Source organism: Stegastes partitus, unplaced genomic scaffold (genome assembly GCF_000690725.1).
Source record: "Stegastes partitus isolate 25-593 unplaced genomic scaffold, Stegastes_partitus-1.0.2 Scaffold420, whole genome shotgun sequence".
NCBI classification, from domain to species: domain Eukaryota; kingdom Metazoa; phylum Chordata; class Actinopteri; family Pomacentridae; genus Stegastes; species Stegastes partitus.
Window position 1 is genome coordinate 448,248 of NW_007578151.1, and position 16,183 is coordinate 464,430.

Below are 16,183 nucleotides of genomic sequence, written 5' to 3' on the forward strand. Positions count from 1 at the left end.
TTTTTTTTACAGAATCTGGTGTTAAAGGTTTCTTTTCGGGTGATTTTAAATGTATGAAGTGATTTTTAATTAATTATTTTTACCACCACGAGAAGGTTGCAACTCCCACAGCTCTCACAAAGAGTGTAATTTTGGTGATTTTCACTCCTTTCAAGCCGGCTGGCAGGTTTTTGGCATTCTTGGGGTTAAATTGCATTTTGTTTTTGCCAATAGTTCCAGACCTCTGACCTTCAATAAAAAGGACTTTTGAGTAATAACTTTGAGAAACCCCTGCACTAGACAATAACTGCATCTCCTCTTTTCCTGGAAATGTCGGCGTATTTTATAGCGCAGACATTTTGAAATCAACACAGTGCAGAAACAAACAGGCTAATAGATCTGAGCGTGTGTGTGTGAGTGTGTGTGTGATGCATGCATGCACCGTATAAATGTGTGTGCATTTGTGCAGCATGATGTTAGTTTCAATTTTAATTCCGTGCGACTGTCATTGAAATCCCCCTCCCGCTTTATAGGAATGCGCTCTCAGAACATTTTATTAGATGTTGATTAGGAGAGAGCCGAGCCAGCTGTGTTCCCACACGCTTTACCTGCCTCATCCATCTCCCTCTGCTGCAGTGCTCAGCCAGCAGCCACGCCGACTCCCAGGTTTAGCATTTCAAAGTGATACAGGAAAAGGCTCACGCATACTCCTTTAATTTTATACCGTTTTATCCTTATATAATATACACTTTGCGGGAACGGTGACTGATGTATTGTTTGGGATCGGGGGAGCGGTACAGTAGGTGGTACAACACTCTGATTACAAACTTGGTCATAAAGGAAAATGCGTGGCTTTGATCTGTGTAAACTTATCTGTCTGACATTGATGTTGAAAGCCTGCGCGCCACCCAATGAGCTCTGTGTTTGCTTTTTTTTACTCTGTCATCCTGCAGACGGCAAACAGCCAAACCGGTAGTACCGAGATCAGCAAGGCACAGATCTATTATTGATGCTGTGTATTAATGATCTGAATATTTTTTCACAATGTCTAATGTAATTACGGCTAAATGAACAGAGCGTTCATCATGGAAAATTGGTATGCAATATTTCCTTTTGAGCTTTTATTTAAAAAGAAATCTAAGTTCATTACATTCAGCCTTATTATGCCGTGACCCAATTTGTCTTTTCATTCTTTTAAGTCAGTTTGTCAGCGGAATATTTCGTAGTATTAAAAATCCTTTGGATTAAGATTATTGGATTTTTGACATCCCAGCACTTCCTCCTTCTCCTGTCTGATTCCCTTCCTCCTCCTCCTCCTCCTCCTCCTCCTCCCTAGCATCTCACCACCCCTCACACGTTCCATCTTTTAAACGCTCTCTTGAATTTCCACTCTGTCCTCACCTCGCTCTAACCTCACCTCTTTAACATTCCCATTTGCAGACGCTCAACTCCGTGACTCCCCATCTGGACGTGGAAGAGTGCAGCATTGCTCTGTTGCCCAGGAACCGGGAGAAGAACCGCAGCATGGACGTTCTGCCGCCCGACCGCGCCCTGGCCTTCCTGGTTACAACCGAAGGGGAGAGCAACAATTACATCAACGCCGCTCTCGCTGACAGCTTCCACCGGCAGGCTGCGTTCATTGTGACCCCTCACCCTCTGCCGGGCACCACGGCGGACTTTTGGAGGCTGGTCTTCGACTACGGCTGCACGGCAGTGGTCATGCTCAACCAGCTCAACCAGTCAAACTCTGCCTGGGTGAGGTCAAAGTGTTGTATACTGTTTTATTGCCATTGATTTGTTGACACTACAGTGAGTTTACACCCATAGACACACACACAGGAGACACTGTTTGCTGTGCAAGTTTTTTATTTTCAGTCTGGAGGTTGTATGAACTTTACTCGAGACTTTTCCTGACATACCCTGCCTTCAATGTTTCTGTATCTTACTGTGCTTGGGATTAGTTCCTTCATGCCATTTTGTCGGGCTTTGATCCCTGACCACATTGATCTCAAGGCATGACTAGATAACACCCGCCCCAGTTTTTTCCTTTCCCTCCTCAAAGATACATCTCTGAAGAATAGACTTGCATTACCCTCCAGCCACATCGCAGGCTTTCTTTTTGTTGCCGGCCCACTTTTCCTCACGAGCATATTCCTCTTCTCTGTACTGCAATATTCCCTATTCTTCTTTTTTTTTTGGCAACAATAGCAATAATAATTAGTGGAAACATAACACAAGATTGAAGGTCAGGTTTTACTCAGAAACACAATAACACGCTAAAAGTGAATAAGGAGAACAATGCAGCAAATTCATTTCTAAGATTAGATTGTAAAGAGCCCCTATTGGAAGCTATTCAGTGTGACTGAAGCTGATAAATAAGGACTTAAAAGTGCCACCAGGTAATCATCAGCCATATTGAAGAAGCCTTTAGAAGTCAGCAATAGATCCTTGAGTATATTCTGAGCCGCAAAGTATCGTCATTAGGTGGATTTTTTTTTTCTTTTTGTCACTGTTCCACCATTTTCTCATTAAGACAGAAGAAAGGATCATTGTAGTAATCAAGCATAAATGAAGTGAAACCATGTAAAATAGACTCGGGTGTCATTAAAGCAAAGAAATGATTTTATTCACCAAGATATTTCTCAGGTGGCAGAAACAGGAGCTCACAGCGGACCACACCGAGGCTGTGATCAAATGTGACTTCCAAATTTTGAGCAAAAAAGGGACAACATGCTCTGTTGAAGAGCCAGAAGCTGGCACCACTCGACTACAGACGTGCTCAGACATCTTCATTTCGCTGGAGTTAAGCTGAAGGAGATTGGCCAACATCCAGCCTTTAATGGCAGATAAACAGTTGTGCAAAGAGAACAATGGCGCTGAATAATTCAGTTTGTGGGACAGGTACGACTGGGCGTCATCGGTGTGGCGGTGGAGCGAAATAAGAAATGATGTTCTGTTCAATAAATGTAGCCTGAAGGAAAAAGGTATTAAGAGAGCATAAGATTGGTTCTAAAATGGTTTTTGAGGGGATACCACAACCTGAAAGGCTCCAATACCACTGACAGACACAAGACAATATCCCCAAAAAAATCCAATCAAGGATAACCCAGGTGACAGCGTCAGAATATTTGAATCTATTATGTCAAACGCTGCACTGATTGTAGGCATTTCCAGCAAGCAGCATTAAGTAACACCAGCTTTCATTAACTTATTATCAATTCCTTTACAAGGGCAGTTGGAAATACTTCAGTATAATCTCATATTACCTTGTATTTACACCTGTATAATTAATATGTTTATGAATAAGTAGCAAATTGCAAAGATTGCTTGGAAGAAAGCCAAAGGCATTGAAGATAATAGCTTACATAAAGTCCAGATTCTGTTTTTTTTTTTTAAAAAAAGCATAAATGCAAGATTATAAGCTTTTTAGGCAAAATTTAAAGATTCATCGTGTGAAATATGTATTACATTTGTTTCACAGCCTTGGAGAGCAGGTGCTTAGTCTTAGTTAATTAATAAAGTCCAAGCTCTACCTTGGAATATTGTAAAATTACTCCTTAAGGGTTTTCAATGTTTTCAAGGACGCTTCTCTGGTGAAGACATAATTTCGTATATGACACGTCTTCTGTGAGGATTTTGTTTTCTGTCGAGAATTTCTGTAAGATGCCGTGAATTTAATTAAATCACACAACTAATTACACATATACTGATTTATGCTGCTGTTGCAGTGATTACTCTTGTGGCTCGCCTGCAAAAGTTGAAAGAAACACTTCAACCTTGTGATGTACAGCTTATAGTCACCTGTTCTATCTGTTCTTATTTTATTCTAAATACTGCTTTTATTCTTGTCTTGTGCAACATGTGGGCTTTGACAGACATTTTTCAAATATTCATAAATAATCTTTAATCTTTGGGGATCCTGTGCAAGAAAAGCAAGGTACCTGCTTACCTCTTCTGTATTGGCTGCTCTGTGTGTTGTTTTTTAAAACCCCGTGTAGCCCGGCAGTAAAAAAAGAAAAAAAAGAAATTGTGGCTACTCTGGTTCAATCCCACTTTTCATCCACTCCCCTTTAAATGTTTTCATCTCGTTTCTTCCACTGCAACGCGGACCTTTTGGGTCTTGCCTGAAAATTGAGTTATAGCCACTTTAAGTTGTCCGTTGCAAGATCTTGTTATGAACTCGGTTATAGAGTTCATTCGTGGCACTGGAGCACTCTGTCTCCCTCTTGTTGCAATCTCTCAAAGCACATTACATCTCACACTTCCCATGCTGCTTCTCTTCACTTATTAACACCAGTGTGGCGCCGTAATACCTCCTGCTCTATGCAGGCCCACGCTGACACCACTTCTGTCATTACTGCAGACCCACCTGCATGCATAGAAACACCCTTAAACACACACAGCTGTCTCGTCTTTGGCGATTCAAAGTTTTAAGCAAGTTTTCGGCAAAGAATGATTGAAAAATGTATTTTTGCAGGTGCTAATAAAGCGTTCGCTCTCATTTTTCCCTGTTTTCTACGCAGCCATGTGTTCAATACTGGCCGGAGCCTGGTTTACAGCAGTACGGACCCATGGAAGTGGAGTTTTTGTCCATGTCAGCAGATGAGGATGTCATTACTCGCCTGTTTCGGGTCAAGAATGTCACAAGGGTGAGTCATTCTGACGCCAAAAGAGCCTGCACAGGACGCGTTGTTCCACTCAGTGGTATTTCACAAATAACAGGAAACCTAATTAGAAATGCATTAGCTGTGATCCTCACCGGTTGCTCAGATGTGACATTTTACCTACAGTACATTTAGAGCTGTCACCTGTAATGTGCATCTAAAAACATGACGCAAGTCAAAGCACTACAGGCCACGTACCTGCAGCCTTAACATCTGAGTTTCTGTTCAACATCCTGCGCAAACTGAAGCCGATTGCTTCACTTGATGCTGGATTTCTGCACAGTGTGTTCTTCTGCTTTGTCACTGCTTTGTTATGCACACACAGCAGCCCTTCTCCAGTCCCCGCCTCAAGGGATGGAGGAGTTCGTCAAATAAATACGCTCTAAAATATTGCCTGGAAATGCGTACTGAGCGCAATGGCAGATGAGTTTTTTAAGAAAAAAACAAAAAAACGTATTCATCAACTATATTATAAATACTACAAAGGACATTGTTTTGATATTCAGCAGTCCAGAAAATTGAACCAGAACACCAGCTTTTCCATCAGACATTCTCATAAGCGTGATTATTATGTGGAGAAATTTCTTTCTATGGAAAACATGCGAGAGAAGCCTATTGACATGCATGTAATAAAGGTCAGTCGCTCCCTTTTTCAATTTCTTCTTGTCATTACTTAGATAGGTGTCTTCCCTTGCTAAGGTGCCTGCTGGCATACCAAAGAGGGAACTTTCATCATCATATTGCCGGCCATATTTTCAGTTCAGTGTGTTCTTTTTAGGCTGCGAGCTTCATTTTCTGTTAATTTGTTCATAAACCGCCACGCCATACATTTTAAAAAGTAGGCAGAGCTCATGAAGTAGGTCAGATAAAGGCATGAGCAGTAGATGGGGCACAAAAAATAAAATCTCCAAAAATGTTTTCATAGATCATTTTGACTTCACGCACTTTGTTGAGTGTGTGTGTGTGTGTGCAGGTACGCATGCATGTTTTATGCTCCGCAATTTGCATAAGCGCATGCATGCATTCTGCTCAGCATCACTGTCAAGCAATTATTGAAGAAATCTGCATGCAAGGCGTTTCTCCTTCGCCATTACAGGCAGCGCGACATTCACTGCCCAGAACTTCCTTTTCCTTGATTGGCACCCTTACCTCCTCTGTCGACCGCCCTTGTCATTCCTCCTCTCTACCTGTGGCACCTTTTTTTCTACTCGGTGCACATCACCGTCAAGGAGAGGGCAACTTAACACAGCATGGGAGGAATCAAATCACACAGAAATAACACACACCTCTCCCTCTCCCCGGCCTCTCTCTCAGTGCATTAGTGTGTACATTCCCTGTGCTTGACAATGATATACAAGGGTAGGGAGTAAAAGTCAAAGGAAGTGCACTGTAAGCATATGTATGTGTGGGTATGAGAGTGGTACCAAAAAAAAAAAGTACATTGTGTAAATCCCACCTCCGCTGAGGCAATTCCTCCATGCATCGTTGGTGTCTTTGCCAACCCAATTTGCATGACTTACAGTTCTCCACTGGTCCTTAAGTATTAGGTGAGATTCTACAGGACAAGGTTATGAACACACAGGGACCTGTTTCACACACAGCTCGGGCCCCACTTACACCTACAAACCCATATATCTCAAAGTCAGCCTGCTGAGTGAGCACAGCCGAGAGTGCCAGCTCGCTGCCGGGGGAGCTCTCAAAACCGGGCGTTAACTGGCACGCGCAGAAACACTGAAACAACCGGAAAATTAAATACAACGCACGACTGTACACCAACACAGAGCGGCACACTCAGACATGTGTTTTATGTTTTCTGTTGCATCCGTAGCTCCAAGAGGGCCAGCTGGTGGTGTGTCAGTTCCAGTTCCTGCGCTGGTCGGCATATCGCGACGTTCCCGACTCCAAGAAGGCTTTCCTCAACCTGCTGGCTCAAGTGCACAAGTGGCAAAGGGAGTGTGGAGAAGGACGCACTGTTGTGCACTGCCTGTGAGTAATCTCTCAGCGACATGCATCGTGTATTGTAAATTAAAGGAAAAAAAAAAAAAAACAGGAGACAAGGCGGAAATACATTCAGTCTCTTTCTGAAAAGGTCTTAGGCAGCAATTTGCTGCTGTTGAAGAGTGACATTTAAAAGTGCATTTAAAACCTAAGGCTTATTCACAGAGGGGAGTATCACAAAAATGTCTGTAAAAACACGGCAATTCATGAGCAAATCACTTTGATGGGAGACAGTGTCGTGCCTCGTCTCTGTGGTTTTTATGTGTGAGTCGGTGCAATGAGAAGCAATTTATCATGGCAGTATTTTAAAAATGTAGAAAAATCAAATGGTGGGGTAATGTGCTGTGCCGGGGCGTAGTGCACTCTGTGGTGGTGGTGCTGGTGGTGGTGGTGTGTGCTCCTCTGTTGTCCTGAGCCCCCGGAGTGCACACACCCCGCTGATGAATATGAATGGGCCGTCCAGCTCATTGCCAACCCGTCACACGTTCATCCCCACCGCCCCCATCCAAAAGCACATCAGTCAGTGCTGTCACACAGTGTTACCCACGACAACCAGGAAAGAGATTATGGAGATCAAATCAATTATGGCTTAATACAGAATGCGATGGTTCTCACTACACTAAATCCAGGACTGCCAGAGCACTGACGACGATTGATTACCTTAATATTGCTTGTGTACGCTGCAGAGTCTTCCACGCCTCCCCCCCACCTTCGCTGCGTTCGTCTCAGGAGAGAGGAAGTGGATTGTCCTCCAGTAGCTTATTGATATCGCCTTTCATTTATGATGACCAGGACAGTATTTTACAAGGATCCAACGCTGTGCTGTTATTTCTCAATCTTTTTGGATGCTTTCGGTGTTTCTCTTATCTCCGTTTTTATGTCCTTTCATACTGTGTCCGTGCTGTATTCTCTGTGAGGTAGCATCAACACAAAAACAGGGTTGTCAGATTACACATATGGTGCCGACACTCTGCTATTGTCTTCCAGAAGTCAGTTAAACATACTGGGAGGCATATTCCCACTGAAGGGGAAATACACTTGTACATACGGTGCAGAAAGATAGAATTGAATGACAGTCAAGAAGCAAATCTTAAATGAATAGAGGGCAACGTAGGGAATGATTTTAATGTATTAAATAAACATCAAGACGTCTACAGATGTGCTGGTGCATCAGTGAGACAGAGCACAACTTTGCCTAGAGGTGATGCTAAGATGCTCGTGTTCAGTAGGTGATATTTGCTGATCATGTGGCAGCTTGCTAATATTTATGTACTTTGAAAAACAGATTAAACACAAAGCTGTGCCTGCTGTAACTGCTGCTAGTGTTCAGTCTTACCGAATGAATTGGTCATTAAAAAAAAACAATATTGACAGCGGGGTGGACGTGGCTCAGGTAGCAGAGTGAGGTATCCAGTAATGACAAGGTTGTCGGTTCAATCCTCCATTTGTCTCGGGCAAGACACTCGAGCCCGAGTTGCTCACAGTAGCAGGTCAGAGGCTTGCAGTTCTGCCATCACTGCTGTGAGTGTGTTTGTGTGGATTGGTGACAGAGAAGCACTTCCTTTGCTAAGATTAAAAGACGCTATGTAAATGTGGACTCAAAAAAGTAAATACATTTTATTCTGAATCAAAATCAGAAATGTCGACCTCATTATGGGAGAAAAGTGCTCCTAATGGCCGGCAATCTACCACAAAGCAGAGGGCTTCACTGCCTGTATGAGTCTTTGTATAAATTCAGTATAAAATTTGATGGAAACCATAGATTTTGTATATAAAAAAAAAGACATCTGGGTAGGGCTGCAGGGTGGCGCAGTTGGTAGCACCGTTGCCTCGCAGCAAGAAGGTCGCCGGTTCGGGCACCGGAATCTTTCTGCGTGGAGTCTCCATGTTCTCCCCGTGCAGCGTGGGTTCTCTCCGGGTTCTCTCCGGCTTCCTCCCACACAGTCCAAAAACATGTTGAGGTTAATTGGTGATTCCAAATTGTCTGTAGGTGTGAATGTGAGTGTGCTTGGTTGTCTGTCTCTAAGTGTAGCCCTGTGATAGACTGGCGACTTGTCCAGGGTGTCTCCTGCCTTCACCCTAAGTCAGCTGGGATAAACTCCAGCCCCCCATGACCCTAATGAGGATTAAGCGGTGTATAGATAATGGATGGATGGATGGACATCTGGGTCTGAAAATTGAAGATAATTTGGATCTGCCGAAAGCCCGCACTAACTCTCACAGCCAGCAGGAGGCGACTCCTCTGGTTGCCAAAAGAAGTCAGATTTCCTGGAAGTCTATGAGAAAATGTCCCGATTACTTACTTGATTTGTTGTGTCAATAAACATTTTTTCATTTGGTTTATGGTCTTAATAATTGGTTTCAATTCGTCTTCAACACAGCATGGTGTTCACTTTGTTAATTATAGTTAGAGAAAAATAAACAATTAAGCAATTAAGGGTATGCTTCAGGAGGTGGCTGCCTTGTGATTTGTGTCACTCCTGTGTGAGTGTGCGTCGTGTCCTTGAGTTCTCAGTCAGATCCACCCGTCGCTCATCACATCTGTTGATAAGAAGTCAGTCTGTGATGGCACCATATCTCTTATTTACTGAAATAGACAGCGTTAACCTACGAGCCACGAGTATGGCAAGCATTAAAGGACAAAAACTACTTGTCAGTGAAATCAAACTCACTTTATGCATTGAAGTGCAATACAAGGGAGTCTTTTTTTTTTTTACTTTCTCATGTTCAATAGACTTTTCAAGCACATTGAATGTAACCTTGGGCTCTTCTCATTGCATGCAGTTTGTTAAATTATTTAATAGGTTCGCGTGAGCCGTGACAGTTCTTTGTTATCAATAATTTTCTCATTTTTCATCAAAGACACTTAAAACCAACTTTACATTCACCTGAGCCTGCTCCTATGTATATATATATGTACATGCAGCCTCCAGTTTTAAAAGAAAATCCTTCCCCATCTATTAGGTTTTGCATTCCCTCACAATATTATTTCATTACATAAGTAAGTTTTATCTATTATTTATTGTGACCACAGCAGGGGCTCCTGCACAAGTCTGCGCGATTGCAGAAAGAAAGATAAATCGAGGTGCCGGTTCTCGCAGTTTCTCTCGCCGACAGCTGCTGAGACTAATCGAGACAGACTGCAGCTGTGATCATGACGGTCGCCATGGAATGACATGGCCTGTCACTGTGATTGTGTCTATAGCCATGACTGTGCTTTGGTTGTCACGATTATGACTGTGACACATTAGTCTGTAATGCATCTAACACTAATTACATGCAACAGTCTTGTGTGTCCAGTGAATTGACATGCTCGTTGTGTTGAAGTCCTGTGGTGCATTATGATGCGTGAAACAGTGATGTTTTCTTGGCCAGTAAAGAGTAGCCTAGAAATATATCAACACCGATACTGAAACAATACAACTACAACATCAGGAGAACGAACAGAATAATAGATGACTGAACCGATGTGTTTATTGTGTGTTTGCCGTGCTGGTAAAGTAGCTAAAGAAAAAAAATAAACCTGTCGCCCCTCTGAATCCTTTGAACAAGTCTGCAAAGGTGTCGGCTTCCTCAGTCTGAACAGGGAAAACCTCTTTCACAGTCACACACTCCGGGGTTCGTGGGCTCACCCTCGATGTCGTCTGTGAGCGAAATAATGTCATATTCTGCTTTGCGCAACAATCCTTGGACTCTCATTTTGTCACCATGAAAGCTTGTGAGAGAAAAAAAAGAAGCCTTTGGCACACCCACTAAGCCTGCAGGGAGTGGAAGTAGAAAGCTGCACACACACACACACACACACACACACACACACACACACACAGTCTTACTGCTGCACAGCAAGAACCTCAAAGGAAATATTGCTTCTCTTAAAACGCTGTCAAGTAGCGATACTAATAAAATGAGGTATAGGATTGTTTTTAACGGTCGTGTGTTGGGATACTTATCTAGTATCGGTATTATTGTGCAACATTAGCAAAGGGTACTTTCAATATACAGCTGAACTCATCCGTGGCACCATAAATTCAACTACAAAATGCAGCCAAAGTCCACAAGCACAGCCTCGCCCAGCACAGCCAAGCAGGGAAGCTGTGCTCACAGACAGTGGCGCCGTTCTGTTGCAGCTCTGCCTTTTTTTTTTAAAAAAAAAAAGGAGGGCTGAGAATCGGGCTCAAGTGTTGCATCATTTCTTCTTTGTGCGGTACCTGCAGAGCGTTTCTCTAAACTGGCAGCGTATCATAATTGGACTGGACCGGCACAGCGAGTGTTCATATTGATCAGGGGGAAAAGCAAAAAAAAAAAAACATTGTGAAGGAATGTAATAGAATTTAAAAGGTAAATGTGAGAGAATGCAAAATGTGTGCAATAGAAAACAGACTGATGCAGAAGATGTCAACAAATCCATATATTTTACGCCTCTTATTATCGAAGATTTTAAAACCACCTATTCTTCCTTAACAGCAACGGTGGTGGTCGAAGTGGGACCTTCTGTGCCTGCAACATCCTCCTCGAGATGATCCAGTACCAGAACATGGTGGACATCTTCTACGCTGTCAAAACTCTACGCAACTGCAAACCCAACATGGTGGAGTCTCTGGTAGGAAAATCTGTAAATAAATAAATGAAGAAATGTGTGTGTGTGTGTGTGTTTGAACGGACAGAATGTATTTTCCTGTTTTCACTTTCTAATTCGAGAATATTGTATTTTTCTTCAGGACCAGTATCGATTTTGCTATGACCTTGTCCTGGAGTACTTGGACTGCTTTGAGGGCAGATAGCAACTAAAAGTTTACCACAACAGCAGGATCCCGAGCGCTGGAGATTCGATTTAAGGCCACCCAGCGACCCTCCTCTCCTTTGATGTTTGGACCTGTGGACTTGGCTTTGAAAAGACTGCAAAGGAAGGAGAGAGGAAAGGAAAGGAAGGAGAAAAAAAAAAAAAAAAAAAAGAAAAAAACCATGGTCAAGGTTCTAACTTTTCACCTTTAATGTACAGCTGTGATTTCCTCCTTGTTGGTGATGTTTATCTCTTTTGATATTTTTTTGTGTTTTTCTTGTTCCTCTTTGCCTCTTGGACTAAAATCTCTTTTTGTGCTGAGGGTAGCAGCAAAAAAAAAAGAAAAAAGAAATATTGCGAGCTACGAAACGGACCCGTCTGTTCTGAGGGAAGGGTCACCTTGGCTTCATCGTTTCATTCAAACAGTGCGGAGACTGGATGTAAAATTCCAGCGTTATCCAAACGTGGAAGCGTTTTCTTCCCTCTTAAGAGCTACATACAACAGCAGTCCACTGTGGTTGTGGCACGACGTATCTACCATACCATAAACTGCCTTATTCTCCGATGATAGGACAAATTTTATTCAAACCGCTGAATAAATCCAAAAGGTCGTCATACTGGTGTACAAACATTTTTAAGAGACCTACAGCATTAGGATAGACCAGCCCAGTATCCAACAGTATCGATGCAGAAACTGTACAGTAGTGCAATGTGTTGTATTTTTGCCATAATGTTTGTGCTGGATTACCATGTGTGCTATAGGTGGGCGTTTCCAGGGATCACAGCAGTGGGCCTGGTGCCACCACGGGTGATTCCTGTCTCATTACTGTCACAGTGCCAATCCCACTGACTGACTTGAATCCTTTACTTTGTTCTACTGCTTCATCTTGATATATGCCTACAAACATAAAGTATGTACTGCATCAGCTAATGTTCTTTGCTCCAAAGTGATTGTTTGTATTTTATACCCAGTGGGAGAGAAAAAAGGAGCGAAGGCAGGGGGGGAAGAAGCTGTTAGAACCGTACTGAGATGCCATAGTGTTGGTGTGAAAAACGATGTTCCATTAATGCTGTGGTGAAGTGTCTAAACCAGTGCTGCGTTCCAGGTCTGAGCCTGTAGCTCTTTTACTCCTTCGTTGTCTGAGGCATTTTGGTTGTACTGTAAAACTGTTGAATCAAGTCGGTTTTGAGTTTTATTGCAACCCTTTCTGCTAGGGGGGGCTTATTTTGACGATTTTGACATGGAGTTAGTTGTTGTTCCTAGTGGTGTAAAATAAACAAATATATATAAAAGAAAAAGGGGCATTAAGGTTGTGCAGAGGGGAAAATTGCTATAGTTCACTGCTGGACATGTTGATGTTTTCACATTTCACTTTTTTTTTTTTTTTTAAACTAAAATGGTAAATTAAAAGGAAGGAATAGTAAGAAACAGTCGGTCACAGAGCCTGCTGTTTAAAGTCAACACACTTTGACGGACAAACAAAATCCCCTGTTTTTCAGCTACTGGCCAATGCCTGGAGATCACTGGAACTCTTTATGCCTGAATCAATGGAAGAAACTATGTCAGGCTGGAATGTGTGATACACATAATGATCTGAGTCACCTTTGAAACACCCCCATCACACAGAGAGGAAGCAATTTTCTTTGTATTTTTTTTTTTTTTTTTTTTTAGCATTTTGTTCCAGAACCACAAAAAAATATCTCTTCTCCACTCCATCATTACCCTTAAAAATATGTTATGCACCACCATATCTCCTGAAACTCCTTTAAATGCAGTTTTTCAAGGAGGGTTTTAAAGGTATCACTCCAGGACCTGCCCTAATAAATAAGGAGAGACACCTTGAAGCCCACAGAAGCTGAGAAATGGCAGCTAGATGAACTCTGCTGCTGCTTTGCAGCTCACAGCCTGATTCAGGTGGGAGTGCCAGAATACGAGGTATCTAACAGTATACCAACATTACCAGGCTCTCGCAGATTCAGCTTGTGTTTGATGAGGATGTAGAATGAGGTAGCTACAGAGTCGTCAGTGATCTGACAAAGGTTAGCTGAAGGAAGTGCCTGGAAACACAAGGGTGGAAGAAATGTGTACATACAGATGTATATTATGTTATGTGAATACTATGTGAATAATATACTATATGTTTGCCCAGAGTAAAGTCGTACAGTAAGTAACCACTACATAACCGCAAAGCTGAATGTGCTGTAAATGACCATTATGTGAGTTTTTTGAAAGAACTTTTAACAACCGAGTATGAACTGAGTCTCCTGGTATGGAAGCCCATTTCTGCCAAAGTGATGAAAACAAAAACAAACAAACAAACAAAAACAACTAACCAGATACTATGACTCATTAAAACTTCTCAAAATACAGACTTAGCATCTAAAAATAATGAGAAACTTTCTCAAAATAATGACTTGGAATCTCAAAATAATAAGTAGTATCTGCGGATAATCCACCCATCCATCCATTATCTATACCGATAGGCAGGTCGCCAGTCTATCACAGGGCTAAACAAAAGGACAGACAACAAATCACACTCACATTCATAACTACAGACAATTTAGAATCACCAGTTAACCTGAGCATGTTGTGGGAGGAAGCCGGAGAACCCGGTGAGAACTCACACAGGGAGAGTCCCTTGTATCCGAGATTATCTACATTTTATAGATGCTGTGACTTCAAACTAGAAAATATCCTCAAAAAGTGCAGTTAGATATTAGGAAGACCGACAACAAAGCTTTCTGTACAATACCGAAGATGAAAGCGGTGCTGAGTTTGTCACTTTACATCCAAGTACTTGCAATTTAAGGACTGAACACCATAAATGTGATTATTTTTGATGTTTGATGCTTGTTAATTTACATGTGAAGTAATCTTAAATATGGTATCTACTCATTATTAAAGCTGTTAATTGATTTTTTTAGCTACTAGCACATTATTTTGAGAATATTTCCAGTTATTTCAAGACACTAAGTGATTATTTCAGAAGAGTTTCTCCCTTTGATGACTTACAGAATTTACATCACGCTGTCAGAAATGGTCTTCCGTACGCGAGTGTTCTTCAAAGCAGTCCGAGTAAAACAGGTCATCAAAGCATGTATGAATCCATTGTACGCTTTGCATTCCATCTAATTGATTTCAAAGTATCCTGATCCATCATTTCATCCAGTGTATTTTTCAAGCAGACTGTGTGGGAGCATTGTACTTTTACCATTCCAAAGCTTTTTATGATTACGACTGCTTTCTGAGTGACAGCAACTGCCAACACAGGAACCATTGATTTTTCTTTCTGTATGAACCAACGGTACATGACTACTGTGTTTTTGACCATTGTATTTGTGGGGGACAGAGGTGTGTATTTAATGAGAGGCGGAGAAAACAGATGTATATCAAGGTCAGGAAGGGGTTTCTTCTGAAGGATAACAACTATTAACAATAAAAGAACAAGGGGAAATAAAATATATTTCTTGTTGTCAACCTATCATTGGATTTTTCTGTCAAAAAGTGCACACACAGCTGAAAGGTTCTGTGTGGTTTTTGTACGATTGGTTTGTCAGCAGAAGCGGAGAACTGACAGCTGCACATAGACTGCCTGTCTGACCCACCTGCGGTTTCCCATGCGGATGTGGTCTTTTTTGCAGTTCCCGTCGCCTTGAACCACACTGACCATTTGATCCTACCCCTCTTTTTTTTTTTTTTTACACTCTCACCTTATTCCTTCCCCCTTTTCCCTTTTCATCATACCTCTCCCCTCAACTCCTCTTTCATTACTTTCATTTCTGCCTCTCATCCTTCTCCCTCTCTTTGCCTTGGCTGCTTTGCCCAGAGTAAGGTGACTCCAGACCACAGACTTCCTCTCTCACCCAAGGCTACGCTGAATAATGCAGCAGTCCTGCAAACTGATCCACTGTTTAGCAGAGGGACAAGTCGGATTAATTAGAGGACAAGACCCCTATTGTTGGGCTGGAGACGGCGTAAGGCCATATGAATGTTCCCGTCGAGGGTTTGATTAGCCTCCAAAAACAAACTGCAACAATAAAGGAGCTTGTTGTTAATAGCGGGAGTTCTTCAAATGAGATTTTTCATTTGTCATGTCAGTGAGATGGAGCAGAAATGCCTTATAGCATTAATGTGACACAGATAAGGTGCTTTTTTTTCATGGAAGCAGGTCATTTACACAACCCTATTTAATATCTGCAAGATTTTCTCAATTTCCCTTTTCACCTGCAGAAAGCTATTACAACTTGAAATCCCCTTTTTTCCATCCTTTACTACTCATATTTGACCGATGGTTTAAATTAGCAGGTAATTGGAATCTTATCATTTAATTCTGATGGTGTAATGACTGCCATGGTCAAGGTAACTTATCACTTGGCCAATATCCAACAGGGTTCCTCTTTTTCTTCTTTTTTTTTTTTGGTCTTTTCTCTCCGGGCCTCCTGTCTTATGTTCCTTCGCTGACAGACTGGATGGATGTCGGCCTCTCCCCTGGTCTCCCTGGTGAGTCTCTCTAGATACACTCTGATGTGGTGTTTCTGTAAAACGGCAGTGAGGTCCGACAGCTCGCAGTGTCAGCTCGAGCAGAGGAGGAGTGTGATGTGTAGCTGATAACTGAAAGCACTGATTCCCGACCTTTTTCTACTGATATTTATCCATCACTGTTACTTACCTGGTAGATTTGGCGAACTAGGCTTCATGACTTTAACATGTTTGGATACATTTCTATACTTTGAAATCAGCTTCTTACATTTTTCGTGCATC

General features: G+C 42.1%; 1 protein-coding gene across 2 annotated transcripts in view; it reads left to right on the forward strand.

Annotated features, from left to right (window-relative positions):
* LOC103360195 (receptor-type tyrosine-protein phosphatase U) overlaps positions 1-14,903 on the forward strand; it is a 209,611-nt gene extending 194,708 nt beyond the window's left edge. For both annotated transcript variants that reach the window (XM_008285875.1, XM_008285876.1), the window contains 5 exons: positions 1,420-1,734; positions 4,503-4,628; positions 6,472-6,629; positions 11,106-11,241; positions 11,360-14,903. In XM_008285875.1, the coding sequence (XP_008284097.1) occupies positions 1,420-1,734; positions 4,503-4,628; positions 6,472-6,629; positions 11,106-11,241; positions 11,360-11,422 (798 nt within the window). In that variant the 3' untranslated portion in view covers positions 11,423-14,903. The remainder of the gene's footprint in view (positions 1-1,419; positions 1,735-4,502; positions 4,629-6,471; positions 6,630-11,105; positions 11,242-11,359) is intronic.
* The last annotated feature ends 1,280 nt before the right edge of the window (positions 14,904-16,183 follow it).